General features: G+C 29.3%; 2 protein-coding genes across 2 annotated transcripts; both read left to right on the forward strand.

Moving 5' to 3' along the window:
* Positions 1-419: 419 nt before the first annotated feature.
* Positions 420-3,141, forward strand: LOC123295919 (WD repeat-containing protein tag-125-like). The gene is made up of 7 exons (XM_044877381.1): positions 420-608; positions 765-945; positions 1,452-1,558; positions 1,713-1,862; positions 2,235-2,315; positions 2,437-2,643; positions 2,998-3,141. The coding sequence occupies exons 1-7, from the start codon at positions 423-425 to the stop codon at positions 3,139-3,141; spliced, it is 1,056 nt and encodes a 351-aa protein (XP_044733316.1). The 5' UTR covers positions 420-422.
* Positions 3,142-11,499: 8,358 nt separating this feature from the next.
* Positions 11,500-13,274, forward strand: LOC123295920 (odorant receptor Or2-like). The gene is made up of 4 exons (XM_044877382.1): positions 11,500-11,772; positions 12,508-12,723; positions 12,868-13,128; positions 13,200-13,274. Exons 1-4 carry the CDS (start codon positions 11,500-11,502, stop codon positions 13,272-13,274), a joined length of 825 nt encoding a protein of 274 aa, XP_044733317.1.
* The last annotated feature ends 2,843 nt before the right edge of the window (positions 13,275-16,117 follow it).

Here is a 16,117-nt window from a genome sequence, read left to right on the forward strand (position 1 = left end):
TTATTAATCATTAGAAATCAAAAAAACTAATTTGTAAACAATATTTTTGTTGCCTTAACGATATTTTTAGTTTTTTGTCTTATTATATTTATCACATTATTCAATCTTTCTACAAATTTCCAAAAAAGTGATAGGTAGTAGAAATAGATAGAATTTTAAAATAATTATTGTTTTATCTGTGTGTAAATTAGTAAAGTTATAAGTTATTTTAAGACTCCCGGAAAATTGATCGGGGGTTTTTAAAATTTTATAAATTTCATTTGTGAAAGTTGAAATTGCCCAGCAATTTTAACGAAGCGATCGGGTAACCGCAAGTTATTAAAAAGTGGTTGACATAAGCGAATACAATTTCCATAGCTATGAAATGTTTATTTATGGGCTTTAAGTACTTATATAAATATTAATAATTGTAAGTCTGGGTAATGTCTACGAAATCGTATTGCGCATCTATACGAAGTACAGGTAGCGCAAAGGTGCCAAGAGATATTAAACGTGGAAAACTTCTCTCTGAAGTTAAGTTTCCACAACAATTTTTTGGATTATTTAATGTAAAATATTCACCAGATGGTAACGATCTTCTTACATGTTTTGGACAGGGAGCTATTCAGGTTTTGTTTTGTTTTTAGTAAAATTTAAACGGTTTACAAGTAGCCCAATTTCAGATACAATTTCTTCCCAGGCAATTATTTGAAATGGTTTTACTTTGGACTTGCCCTTTTATGAAAACATTAGCCGTTTATAATAGGATTTAAATCATCTTGCAGGTAAGGTGTCCGACCACTGGTACCTTAAAACGAACTATTCGAAGTGGTGGTAATTATTCGTATCCCATACAATGTGCAAGATTTAATCCATTACATACATCGAAATGCTATGCTGCAAGCACTTGTGGAAATGTATTTATCTGTGATGCAATACAATATGATTATACAACATTTGCTACAGGTATTTTTAGTCCCAAGGTGTAATAATTTTACTCCCAAGTTTATAATGCTTAAAAAGGGGATTCCCCGATGATACGAACAAAATTTTGGTATAAGTGTTCATAAAATCACCTAATTAATCCATTTCCATTTCAACACGATGACGTCCGTCAACACGATAACTCACTTATAAAACAGATATCAAGCAACACAGGTCAACCGGGTTGGGCGTAACGAGCTTTGAGGTTGAGAGCGAAGCCAAGCTAAGCTGATGGCCTCTTTGGAATTCCCTATCCTTCTTTGACCTGCCTTAAGGATATAAACCTAAGGGTCTATACCATATTTCGTGCAATGTTAGTGCATAATATTGAAGCCAGTTTAACAATACATTTAGTGTCTATTGGAAAGCTGTCAAGAATGCAAGGAGCATTTTATGTGCATTATTTGTTGGAAAAAATTGATTATATCCTGTGAAGTGGACGGATAACGTCTAGTTAAATAGATTTAAGCTGATATTATTATTTCTAGAATACAAAAATGAAATAAACTCAATTGATGTTACATGTGATGGAGGAAATGTTATTACTGGTGGAAAAGATACATTTACTCGTGTGTATGATGCAGACACTACTAAAGTAAAATTATTTATTTAAAATGATTATAAATTATAGTAACTCAGATTCGGTTTTTCCCATTTTTGTGTATCACATCTTCAGTCGAAATTATGTTTGATTTCTCAATAAATACTTTGATAACGAATAATCATATAATATTTTTTGTGTTTTGAAGTTAAAATGCATGTACGGTAAAGAGAAAGGGAAGGTTCGAAATTCGTTTGATGAAAAACAAAAATTTCATTTCATGCGTATTTATTGTGTGAAATCTCATCCAAGATTCAATGAAGTGTTTTTAACTGGTGGCTGGGACGATATTGTGCTGGTAAGTAATATAGTACATAACTTTACCCTTCAACCGGAGAAATGATATGCGATACCCGTGGGGCTAATTGATTGCCATCATTAGCAGCGTACACTGTAAATATCAATCAAATGGATTTCGTTATGGGATGAGGGATATAGATTTACCAAGGGATTTGCAGAAAGGATATTGCATTTTCAGAATCAGAAAAGATGGCTAAAAGAATGAAACAATTATTAAACGGTTTTTGGTGACTCTATAACCCTTTTTCATTAATTTTCTCTGCAAATCTTCCGTTTTCTCAAATAAGATGATGGTTACTTATCTGCTTTTTATTTAATTGTTTCACACTATTTTTGTTTTTAACTATATCCGGTATATGTGCTTTGCCAGATTTGGGATTTGCGAGATCCATATGGATGTGTGCGAAGTATTAAAGGACCGCATATTTGTGGAGATTCAATTGATATAAGAGTATGTATTTACAAATATTTTACTTAGGTATTTGTTAATGACGTTCAAAATGAGTTTTTGCGGCCAAAAACATATCAAGGCTGAGTTATTTTATACATAAAGATTGTGTATTATATTACAGGATAAGATAATTTTAACTGGATCATGGACAGTACGAGAGAGTATCAAACTTTGGGATTTTGGTTCTGGTGAACTAATAAGCGTAGTTATGCCTACCAATCGACCATCTTGCCTTGGTGGTGAATATGTTTATGCATGTCAGTTTTACGATGGCGATTCAACTGATGATCAAATAATCTCCGGTGGTAGTGGTGGAGAATACGTTGAGGTATTTTTAAGGAAACACACACTTCAGCTTAAAATGAATTTGTTATTTACATTTATTGATTCCATATTCTTTTTCATTTTTCTCTAATGAAACATTAATTAGGTTTTCAGGGACTGGTGAATGTAATATTAAGAATTTTCATTTTGGATGTTAACAAAAATACCGCGACGGTCCAAGCCTGTGTGTGTTTTAAAATTTCTATGTAAACCACCGGCCATATTTTGTGTGTCTTACAACTTTTGTCAAATACTAAGCTTGGTCCTAGACTAATCAAACCCAAAATGTTCTTCACAAATCATTAGATTTTATTTTTTCCATTAGTTGTAGAAACTATCATTATCTTTGTTTTTATAGGTCATAAGTTTAAAAGAAAATAAAGTGATGACTTTTCTTAAAACGAATAAACCATGTCAAACTTTAGACTCATATCAAGATAAAATAACTTATGGTGGTATGGAACCTTGTTTTCGCATTATTGACTATAGTAATTGCTATTAATTTTGATTAAAATTAATTAAAATTAATTTTCTATGTGCATTATTTATTATAAAATAAACAAATTTGAATAAATATAAACATTTTCTATTATTTATGTTTGAATTGTATGTTATCGTCATAATATCAATCAGAATTTATCAGCAATCAGAGTCCTTGGCCAATCGTGTCTCATTTTCACGAATAACATCAAATTAGCTTGTAACATTTAGAAATTTTATTTTTTAATCTATATTTCTACAAAAATTCCATTATGTTTTTTATAAAAATATAATTTCTTTGAAATGATTATATTTTATACCTAGGAAGTAAAACATTCTATTGAAAATAATGATTAATTAATATTTCTATTTTTAGTTTTTTATTAACGTATCGTTAGTATCGTATGTAGGAAGAAGGAGCATTAAGGAATATATTGAAGGAAATAAATTGAATTCTATATTTTGAACTTTGACATTTCATAGCATTTTGTATGGTATAAACTTAAAGCTGTTGTAAAAAAGGACATAGATATAGCTACGTTATAAAAACATAACGCATTTTCTTTTAAAATATTGCCATCTTTGCTTCACTGCAATACACATGTATATATTTCACTTTTTTTATTCGACCACTTTTGTATAATACTATGAATTCAACATGAATATCAATGGTAGAAGAATTTCCTTTCTTTATACAAGATTCGGAAAACATACATAAATTAATGTTCTCAATGTAAACTAGCGTTAGAAAAGCGTATTTATGCCAAAATTGAGTTGAATTTATGCAATTTTAGACTAAAAATTGCTGATTTTCCTCTTCTAGGTAAAAAGTCTGTCTACCCATCACACCTCCCCTTTAGGTCAAAATTTGGGTACGCCAATTATCGAGAACTAATAATTTTCATGTTCATAAATCAACTTTTACTTCTAATGAAATGGTAGTCTGATTTGATAATAAAGAAATCGAAAAGTAATTATTTTTTGAAGTATATTATGAATATTAAGGCGTAGGATAGAATTTTGGTTTGAAAGAACATCATTTTCAAGATTAAGGTAGGTCTAGTATCTACTGTTGTCCCTTAATAAAAAAAATTATATTTTCACGGTATTAGATATATCCGAACACTGTATTTAAAAAGTTTACTACATTATTTATGATGTCAAGACATATAAACGATTTAGGAAACATTAAAATATATGCCAGGAATAAACATATACTTTATATACCTACTTATTTGATTGCATTTATATTGATTGTATGTTATAAGCATTATCGTTAATAGTATTTGATAAATAATTTATAAATCACAATTCGCACGAAATTGATTTCATATAAGATATATTAATAAAATATACAATCTGTTCCCGAGACTTCGCTGTGATAATGATTCATTTTAAATATTCAATTAATTCACAAATTGTTTCATTTAGAGAACGTAACATGGCTTCACTTATCCCCTCTTTAAATCACTCGCAATATAGGTGATGCCAGCTTATAAATCCACCACATGCTATGCTTTAACCCACTTGCCCTTGCTTAGCCCACCCCCTTAACACCACCTTTGGTTTCATGCCTTGGAGTTTTAGGAGTTTTTTTCCCTATTTTCCCCTATTTCTTTCCTAAGGTTTCAATTTCTGTAAACCAAAAATCTGTTGTTACATTAAATTGTACACATCCTCATTTAAACTTTCTTGGAAATAGCAAAACCTTTCTCGAATTAAATGGTCTAATCAAAATAATCTGCAACTCATTCAAACGTTTATACTATGTAGTTTTTGAATAATGCTCCCAACAAATTTAAAAGCATACTCGAGGCGAAAAATTATACATTTATTAAACTACAGAGTACAGTACAACATTGATTCGTTTATAAATTGTACAAGGAAGTCATGAGGTGCCCAAATAAGATTTTTGTTTCAACGATCATCTGAATTTATCCATTTAAACTGTGATATTTTTGGAAATTTACTTTCTTGAAATGGAAATCATACATAAATTTGTTTTTATATTTGTTTTATACATTTTTTTTCTTTAACTAATCGATTTTTCTGTTCATTGAGCTTGAGGTTTTATTATTAAAGTTTTGGTTAATCTCTATTTAATCTCTGTTTTGGTATTATCTTCTTAACGATATTGTACAGTTGATGTTGATAAATAATAATAATAAATTGCGTATTTAGAAATCTATAAGCTATATTCCATTTCCTGTATCTGTGAATGATTATTTGTTTCAAAGTTAAATTGAAAATGTTTTTGAATGAAATTGACAAAACTTTGTTAATTTTAGTCATAATGAAAGGAGATTTTTATTTCATTAGTTTATTCGCGTTACATATAATAGACCAAGCACACACATCATTTTAAAACGAAAAAACTGCCTTCATTACTATGTTATTATTAACCTGATGTCTTATATGTGTATGCCAAGTCAGTATGACGTATTCAAGTACATCCTATAAGCATTCTTGCTTTCCTCCGCTGCCACTATAAAGTTTTCTTTTTACCATTAAATTCTTCATAATAATTATGATCAGATTTTAGTAGTTTTTAACTACACGTGATGGGTTATTATCCGTGTTGTAAAACATAACAGGTGGAAACTGGTGCTCACAATTACAAACACTTCTGCATTGTTCTGAAAACCAGGATCTTTGGAACGATCAATCTATCATAACTATCAAAAGATCGACGAATACTGTACTGGAAGGCTACAAACGAAAGCTTCATGAAAATGATTTAATTTCAATGAATTCATCCAATTACAGCAGCATGTATCGACATTTATTCAACTGCAATACACACTCGTTGCTTGAGTTTCGTTGCCCCATCGTCAAACTCAGAACAATTTGCCAAATTAGGACTGCTAGCCGGTTTTGTTTCCGTTTGCTTGTAAATGGTCTCAAATACGAACTAAACAGTGATCAAAATTGCCCAATTTGTAATCTACAAGAACCGGATGACTTAAACCACTTCTTCGTTCGTTGTCCTTTATATACAAGTTATAGATTACAATATTTGGACAAATACCTAAGTGAAATTTCCAATATTATTGATCTGTATCACCTGTTTAATATTGAGTGTGTTGGAAAAATTAATGACATTTTTAGATTTACAGTGTCGGCTTTTCGGTTCCGTGCATTTGTACTGGACGAGTAATTAAACTTAATTAGTATTAGCAAAACGCCAACCAGTTTTGTTTTGTGTCTATTTTTTGGATTTGGATACATGTTAAAAGACATTACTAATTCTTATTGAAATACTTTTGTTATTTATTTTTGTTAATTACAAACTGAACTCTATTTGTTACAATCGCTGTAAGATTATAAACAAATATATTTTATTATTATTATTGTTATTATCCGTGTTTATATTGTATTCAGTTTGGTAATGGGGTGTGACTTTGGGTCCACTTTGTATAATAAGTCATTTTGAAATAATCTGTTTTTAGTTCATGAAAAATATTAATGAATTAAACAGTTTTCGTAAAGAGGGATACACTTAATACATATTTTCTGTCAACTACGCCTAATTTTTGGAACTATTCAAGAGTTAATATTTAAAGAGCTTGGTCTATAATATTTAGATATAATATTATTGATTTGTGTCTTTAATAGAAGAAATGATTCGAATATTTTCACATATTTTATGTTTTGCTTCTAATAAATTGCTCTTGTTTTTTTCTTATACAGGGTACTTTTTTTGAATTATATTTGTTCGGTTCGAACGATACATGACGAAAACTCCAGATTTAAACACGACCTTTAAGGATATAAGTACACATCGTACACGTTTGAAAGCTGATCTTTGTAAAATAAAAACAAACAATTTTTGTTTGAAACATGTTTTCGAGAACTGAATTGATTCAACAGAAATTCTATATTTCTTTTTGTCCCGTTTTAATCTATAATTCTCAATATTTCGCCAGAGAAGTTCTTAATCCTTTAATGACCTGTATGAAAGTTACTGGCTTCAAATTGGAACAGTTATAAAGATACAATTTCATTTATATTAGGTTTAAATTTTTTTAAGAAGAAACTACAGGAACAAAGGTTTCAAACTTTCCCTTAAACCTCAAAGTATTTGTTCTAAGGTAACGAGTTTTCCTACACCGAAAAACAAATTGCCAATGCTTTCAAAAATTTGTTAAATTTATAATAAGTTGTGGACATCAAAATTAAAGAGCGTAAAATTGTGTGTTGTCCCCCTGAAAATTCTTCTAAATGGAACCTTAGCCTAATTGAAAATTGTTGGTATTAAAAAGGGACATTTTCAAGTTACCTTGAATTTAATCTGAATTTTCTACTTCAAGTTTTTGCCAAAGAAATAAAGGAACATTTTATACCTCGTAAAAAAACGAATAAGTTTACAAGAAGTATTGTTTGAAAACCAAAGACTTACGCAAGAAATTCAGTTGTTCATGGTGTCTCATGTAGAACCAACATTTCTTCTCGGTTATGTAGGTACTAGGAGTTAATATTTAGCCAACCTAGAAGGTCAAGGTCAAATTCAAGATTACAAAAGGATAAGCTGCTCGTTAACACCAGTAACTTTTATTTAGGTCATTTATTACTTGGGTACTCCTCCTTGGGTACTAATGAGACCTCCTGTACATATTTGTGTGATGAAATATATATTAAAATATGAATACGTCATGTTTTTATCTAAAGTATTTTTCTTCTTCGATAAAAATATATGTAAAATAAATATCGATAGTTTTGGTGTAGGAAGTTATGTAAATGTAAAACGTAGGAATAGGTTTAAAGGATATATTGAAAAATGAATTTGAAATTGTTCAATTCACTGTAATATAATCGAATGTATATGATATAAGAGATATTTCCTGTTTTCAAATTTCCATTTTAACCATGTTCTGATCATGGACTCGTGTCCCACCAACCAAAAATAAAGAAAAGATTTCTTTTATGTTCTATTAAATTCTGAAATCATATATATCTAAACCTAAAAAATATTTGAATGTAGAGTTGAAAGTCTTTTATTGTGCTGCTAAAGAAACATCTGGAGAGGAAAATCACCAAAAATTTTACTGATCACAACTTTGGGTGTTGTGGTTCCTTGCCACAGTCTTTTGGAAACCAAAATTTTGTCCTAATTTGTGGCCTCACAGGTAAACAATGATGTTTACGAGAAAATGTTCCAAACAAAAATTGTTTTATAAGGAACATTTTTTATATTTAAACCTTTTTTCTATCTCTAACGGTTTACAAGATGGGAAGGAACTACGGTAAAAGAAATTCAATTGATCTATGTTTCTCATTTACGAACTCGACCATACTTTTTACGTTCTGAGCACGCTATAAAAATTTCAGCTTGATATATTTTTTGACAGGCAGATGAGAACATATACCAAAATTTTGTTTGTATTACCAATTTTTTTAAGCGTTACAAACTTGAGTCTAAAAGTAATACCTATATATTGATATATACTTCATATATACAGGTTATAAAAATAGGAATAAACACATGAACCAAATTTTCGATTCAACTATCAAACTTTCTATATGTTACAAACTTGATTTAATATATTGATATAATATCTATCTATTTTTATAGTAAATGCTTCAATAGCATAGATCAATTTATTATGTAAAAATATTACAAAAATATATTCTTAATTAGACTTAAAACGAAACAAAAATGGGTAATATGTTATTATATAATTTCGTTTATTTTAGCAAGAGTTAATAATTAATTCTGTGAACATGTAGAGTTTATGTCCAGACAATTATTTTAATTGATCAATTTGAATATTTTAGTTATAAACTACACTTTTGTTATAAAATATTGTATAATTTTGTTCCTTTTTCGTTTTGATAATTGTTTAAATAAAAAGGGCTGTATATACATTTAGAAGTAATAATCGACTGAATAATGATTTAGAATCGACTCCAGTGTTTTAAAAGCCATCTAGACGGTCATCATACAGTTTAAATAATATGAGAGTGCCAATTTTGGACCATCTGAACTTTGCAAACCGGTGGCCTGTAGCCACCGACAACTCTTTTTGAAAATTTTTGAGGAAAGTTATTGAATGCTTCATTTGGTTTTTTTTTTCGTAAAGTAACCTATGTCATTTGCACAGTTATTAGGACAATATCCAAATGGGTTAAATCATTCAAGATATTGTCGAAAACTCGAAACATTTTTTTTACCCCCAATTTCGATAAAACTCAGTATATAAGGTAATTTTGACCCAAAAAGTACAAAAATCGGGTGCATTTGTTGACTGGTTGAATAGTTTTTGAGATACGGACTAAAATCGATCCAAATATTGCGATATCTCAGAAATTCTGCATCCAATCATTAAATTAACCTGATTTTTAAACTTTTTGGGTCAAAATTACCCCATCCACCGAGTTTCATCAAATTCCAAAACAAATTTTTTTTTTGCGTTTTTCTCAATTTTTTCAAAGGGGTATCCCTTAAAAAAATTGCAAAAAATTCGAAAAAAATTTTTTAACTCCATTTTCGAAAAAACTCAGTATATAAGGTAATTTTGACCCAAAAAGTACAAAAATCGGGTGCATTTGTTGACTGGTTGAATAGTTTTTAAGATACGGACTAAAATCGATCCAAATATTGCGATATCTCCAAAACTTTCAAATGTTAGTCACATATTATGACAGCTTATATTAACTTGGAATTTTGTTAATTTTCATTCCAAATCCCTAAAATGGTAAACCATCAACTTAAACAAGTAGAAACTGGGTTTACTATGTATTTATTTACATATTAGATAGTCTTATTACCGTATTATTATTTATAATTATATCTATTGAATTTGATTATTATATTGAATTAAAATTTTAGCAACAAAAAATGAAATCAATAATTTCTTGAACTAAATGTTTTATTTAATAAACTAAATATTTGAATTTGAGTTATAAATTTCATTAAATCAAAATGTGTGGAAAATCTAATATGAAAGAATTATTACCAAAAAATTATTTTAAATATTTTATAATGATTCTCTCATTTCATGGTATACATTTAACAGAAACACCAAATAAATGTTTCAAAATTTGGTCTTCGATTACGATTTTTTTTATACCGTATATTACCACAATCCTAGGATATTATGAGCTACTGTTGGTTTCAAATGATTTTACTAATTTTATCAATCTGGGTGGTTCTTTAATTGGTTACGCTTCAGGTATTTTGTTTCAAAGAGAGAACTTTATTTATTTCTTAAAAACATAAGAAGTATAAAACTTTTATGACTAGATAAAATTAACTACTTGAATCTTTAAGTCACATTATTACTGCTTTAGGAATGGCTGAATTTACAATCATGAGATTTCGGCGTAGAGCTATCAGTATTTTATTGAATAAATTACACTGTGGATATTTCAAATATAACAAAAATCGTGGAGGTGCTAAGGAACTGCAATTAATTAAACGCGCATTGAAAATATCTAATATCCAAGTAAGTAATTATACCATGTATATATGAAATATATTATACCATGTATATATGAAATATATTATACCATGTATATATGAAATATACATAGTATATTAAGTTTAGTCCCAAGTTTGTAACGCTTAAAATTGATGCTACGAACAAAATTTTGGTATAGGTGTTTATAAAATCACCTAATTAGTCCATTTTCGGTTGTCTATCAACACGATAACTCAAAAACGAACAATGATTTCAAGCTGAAATTTTTACTTTGTAAAAGCTTGAGGCGCTCAATTTAAAATATCAAAAATGAATCAGAACGCCTTATCTACTCCACATGCCTAATTATTTTTCGACTCATTCTTGATATTAAGCGCCTCAAACTTTACAAAGAGTCGGGTATGAGCGACTCATAGGTAAAATTATTAAAATAAAAGCTTGTACCTTAAAAAGTATATCAAATATGTTGGAAGCGATGGGAAAATCAGGATGCCACAACCTTACCATGCATTATCATCCAAACTAAATGTGCATACAAATTTTCAGCTCAATCGGAAACCGGGAAGTGGATCAAATTTGACTTGCAATATTTGATTACAGTTACAGACAGACAACGGGACAGGTGAAACTAAATAAAAGCTTGTAAAAATGTGAATTAGTTTTCTAAGTATATCCCCATTTTACGATCTGTGCATTGTTTAAACAATTTTAAAGTACAGCTACTTAATCACATTTATCACGTTTTTGGATAATAAGCATTAATTTGAGTACAGGGCCATATTTAAAATGCAGAGATCCAGGAGTCAAAATTTTTTCGTATATAGTGGAGTATACTCAAGTAAAATAATATGATTACAAACAGCATACGAAAAAGTTTATTCATGTATTATTCATGTCTAACAAACCAAATGTTTTTCCAGATGATCACCTATCTATTAAGTGTAATAATTTTAATATCCATGGGAGTAATTGAATGGGCTTTTGCGTATATAAATGGTGTGTATTATATGCCTATACTACCAATGTCGTATGTGAATGTAAATCAATCACCGACCTTTGAATTGGCAGTGATATATCAAACTTATGTTGGATTTTCTTATGGAATTTTAGTGGTTGCAATGGATACATTATCATCCAGTATCCTTGTGCATATCTACATACAATTATGTATATTAAAAGAATCAATTGTAGAAATGCGAATTGGAATCATTACACGAACGAAAAAATTTAAAGTAGGTAATCTGTAATCAATCAAATAGTAATGAAGAGAAAAAACAGTATTCGATTTGCGAGAATAATTGAAAATTTAGTATTACATTTGCTAGAATTGCAAGATCAATAAAAAAGTAACTTGCAGTAGAGGACCAAAACCAAAACTTGCAAAAAAAAAAAAAAAAAAACTGAGACTGAGAAAAGTGATGGTATGAGACTGAGAAAAGTATGTTTAAAGAAGGATACGTTTTAGGTATATTTTAAGAGGTTCATTTTTAGAACCATTTATTATATAAAATTGGCTTTGTTATAAAAGTATTTTTTTTATGAAGGGAATTTCTACTTTTATTACCTCCTGTACACTTGTTGCAAGCAATTTCGAGCTTTCAAAACTGATTATAGATAATATGGCGAAAAAATTTCTTTAACCCTCGAACCAAAAAACTGTCTACCTATGGCCTCGTAGCGCCTAAACGGATGAACCGATTTGGATTTTGTTTTGTTTCGTTTGAAAGGTAATTTAACAAGGAGTGTTCTAAGCCACGTTTCAAGTCAGAGTTTAGGATTCCATAGCCGGAACAACTAAAAAATAGGCGTTGATCCTCAAAATCGGTTCAGTTTGGAGAAGCCTCTAAAGAAAAAGGTAATTTAATGAAGTGTGTTTCTAGATACGTTTTAGGTCCGAGTTCAGTATTCTGTACCCGAAAAATTTTTCGGGTTTTTTTTTTTAATTTTGTAAATTTCACTTGTTATAGGCTAATTCTGTATTCGTTAAAAGTACACAAGATGTAGCGGGCAACAATGAAAGTATAAAACTATATATCCGAAATGAATTTCGGAATATTATTGGACATCACGCAGATATTGTACAATTTACTCAAGATTTTGAATCAATTTTTCAAATGATTATATTTTTTAAATTTATTGGCTGCATATTAAGCCTTTGTTTCCTGTTGTATCAAATGTCGCTGGTAAGTTACAGGAATTTGAACAATTCAGCAAAAAAGTATTATACATTTAACACAGTTGACATAATGACATTCCTTAACAAGAAAACTTTAGTTGTAAACATGCACCGTGAAGAACTATCTTCTTAAATTTTTTTTCATTTCCAGCTACCAGTGGGCTCGATAAGATTTAATTACATTGTTCTCCTATATATTATATTTATATTGCAATTACTTTTATTTTGCTGGTGGGCCAATGAAGCGGTGTTAACTGGACAAGAGATTGGAACCGAAATATCGAAATTAATTTGGATTGATAAAGAACCAACGATTAAAAAAGCTTTAATGATGATTGTGCGCCAATCACAAAAACCATTAAAATTTACTGCTGGAAAATTTTTTTTGTTAGACCTCAATACGTTTGTTTCGGTAATACATTTCAATTTTTACTCTCCTATTTATTAAAAAACAAAAAAAAATTTTGTTGTTTTTGTTTTTAGATTGTGTATAGCGGCTTCTCTTATTTTACAATTCTAAAACATGTTGATGGAGAGTCAGAAATAATTGAAACATAAACATATCTGAGAAGAAAAGAGGAAAGATTAATAATAATTTTTTTTTTTGAGCATTATAGAGCCTCTTCACAAAGATTTATTCTTATTTTGTAGGGCAAAAGTAGGGTTTTCAGTTTCCATCTAGGAAGCTGAATAATTTCTGAATGGTTTCAGCGATTACACCGTCAGGGCGTCAGTTTATCTTGATGTCAGAATAAAAAATACATAGCAGGATATATAGCGGATTTCATGCTGTATAAAAGTACTAGTTGCAAGAATTTTGTTCTTGGTTCAAGAAAATCTTTTTAACACGCCAGTATGTAAAAATTTTCGTTATATATTATTGAACATTTTTGCCTATATTTATGTTTTGAATTCGGTACTGCTTCGGCTGCTACTTGTTTTTTGGTGGTCACACATTGCTATAAAATAGTGAACTGTATGTGACTATACAGTGATGGGAAAAAGTACCAACCCTCAAATTACTTTCAAATTGAATTCCAATGGTTTAGCAATACAGTGATTATACTTAAATAACAAAAGATTCAAACCGCATTTCAAAAATTTAAAGGTCAAAGTTCAAAAATAATTTAAAAAAGAATCTCCAACATACATCTTTCTTCTGTTTATCAATACATTAATAATCAAAATCCCGTATTTACGGAAAAAAATCAATAAATGTTTTTACATATTTTATCATTTTCCTCTGTGTCAGGTATAGTTGTTGTAAAATTGACAAAACCATTTCACCGTGATAAAAATTGCTATAATGCCTTTGTTAATAGTAGACATACAATTTTATCAAAAACAAATCTTCTATATACATACAAAAGGTTCTGTCCTGAATGACTGAATGACTTACGTATCAACGCACAGCCTAAACCGTTGATCGTAGAGATTTGAGACTTGGACGCTGAATTCTTTGTATAACGTAAGCATCTGCAAAGAAAATAAAATTATATCCCTAAGGAGGTCAAATTGAGTATAAGGCCTGCAAGACTGTGGTCGGAAATCAAGGTAGAGGTCGAGGTAAGTCGGCAATCAAGCGATCCTCATTCGGACCTCTATTGAACCTCAAAATTTTTAACACGTTCCTGATGATCATATTTTTTCCCAATTAAAAAAACATTATTATCATAGACAAATGCAAAATGGTCAATAGAAATTTTGGAACAATTTTTATCATTTGTTTATATTACTATATACATATTATATAAATATATAAGCGAATTAACGATCTTCTTAAGAGCTGTAAATCCTTCTCGATTCAACAATAATTTTCCAGAAACCTATGTATGGAAGTTGTCTGGTAATATACAATATACAATACAATTTTTTAGATTCAAGCATATATGTAAAGCACACATGTATTTATATAAATAAAAAAAGCTTTTAGAGCATTTATAAATAAAAAAAAAGCTTTTGAATTTACCAAATACACCGTGAATTATTATTTTTCGATAAAGATAATTGTAAAATATTTTCAAAATATTCGTATACGTACATAAAAATAAAAAGTGTATAAAAAAAATTATATTATTTGAAAACAATTTTGGAAAAACTCGTTTAATTTAGGTTTTATAAACAACAAATATGTGTATTTCTGTTATTCAAAATTACATAAATTTTGAAGCAACGGTAGCTCATATTTATTATTTCATGCGTATGATATTTTTTTTCAATAACTTTATTTACACTTCGATTGTCAGCAGGGATTGAGTAAAAGAGTAAAATTATTGAACAGCTATCTTTTTAGTGTACTCAGATGGTTTTCATGTAAGCAGGTTTAAAATCGATCAGGCTGTAAAAGTATCATAATTTTATGTTTTAAATTATGCCAAGATAATTTTAAAATTAAATTCTCATTGGAATTGACTCCGTTTGCGCCATTGCTCTGATACAATCAAATTAACATTTCACAATTTCTGTGCCAAAGGAACACTATTGACATCCTATTTGTGACAGGCATTTGTTTACATAGGGTTCATTTGTTTACACAATTCGAAAACCGAAACAAAAAACTTATATAATAATTTTAAACTTTTACCAAAGATTCGAATCACAAAATTAGCTTAGATGCTTTTTAAACTTTAATTTTCTTTATTTTCGGGATGCTTTTTGAGTTTCCCCTAATATTGTGGTCGCTAAATCTTCCTGGTTTTATTACGAACATATTAAAAAAAGAATAATTCGAATCGGCCAAGACGTTTTTGAGTCTTAGCCACACAGCTGAACAGCTGTAGGTATATTTGTACCTTATACTCGACTAAAAGCTAATAAACATGTTTATAGAACGTCGAATTATAAGTGAATCTATTTATCTTGTGTATCTCTTTTCAAAACGAGATGTTTAACTCGATTTCGCCCAAAACTGAAAAGAAGCATTAAATGTCGAAAGTCAATATATTTATTTCATTGGAAAGATATAGAGTTAAAACTTAAAAACTCCGACAAAGGTAGGAAAAGTGGGATGCGGTAGTCTCCAAACTTTATAATATTAGCATACTTTCTGGATAAAAGACCTACAACTACACGGCTAATTCTTCATTCTGGTAGGGGTTTTTGAAGTTATTTAAATTTTCCAAAAAAATGGATATTAAAAATTGATTTAGTATTTCATGTCCAATTATAATAATTAACAACAATTATTTATAGACATACTTGGGTTAGTTATGCTAACACACATTTAAAGATTAGTTTCAACACTGTTGTCATATTATACAAACAATAGAGTTTAAAAGTATTTGGAACGAGTAAAGTTCTGGTGTAGAAGACGTGGCAGTGAGCACGAAGCAACCGACTACCGACGCGATATAAACCATAAAATAAATCTTCTTGGTGTTACTACTTGGCGCTTTACAAAA

The sequence above is a fragment of the Chrysoperla carnea genome, chromosome 3 (genome assembly GCF_905475395.1).
Source record: "Chrysoperla carnea chromosome 3, inChrCarn1.1, whole genome shotgun sequence".
NCBI lineage: Eukaryota > Metazoa > Arthropoda > Insecta > Neuroptera > Chrysopidae > Chrysoperla > Chrysoperla carnea.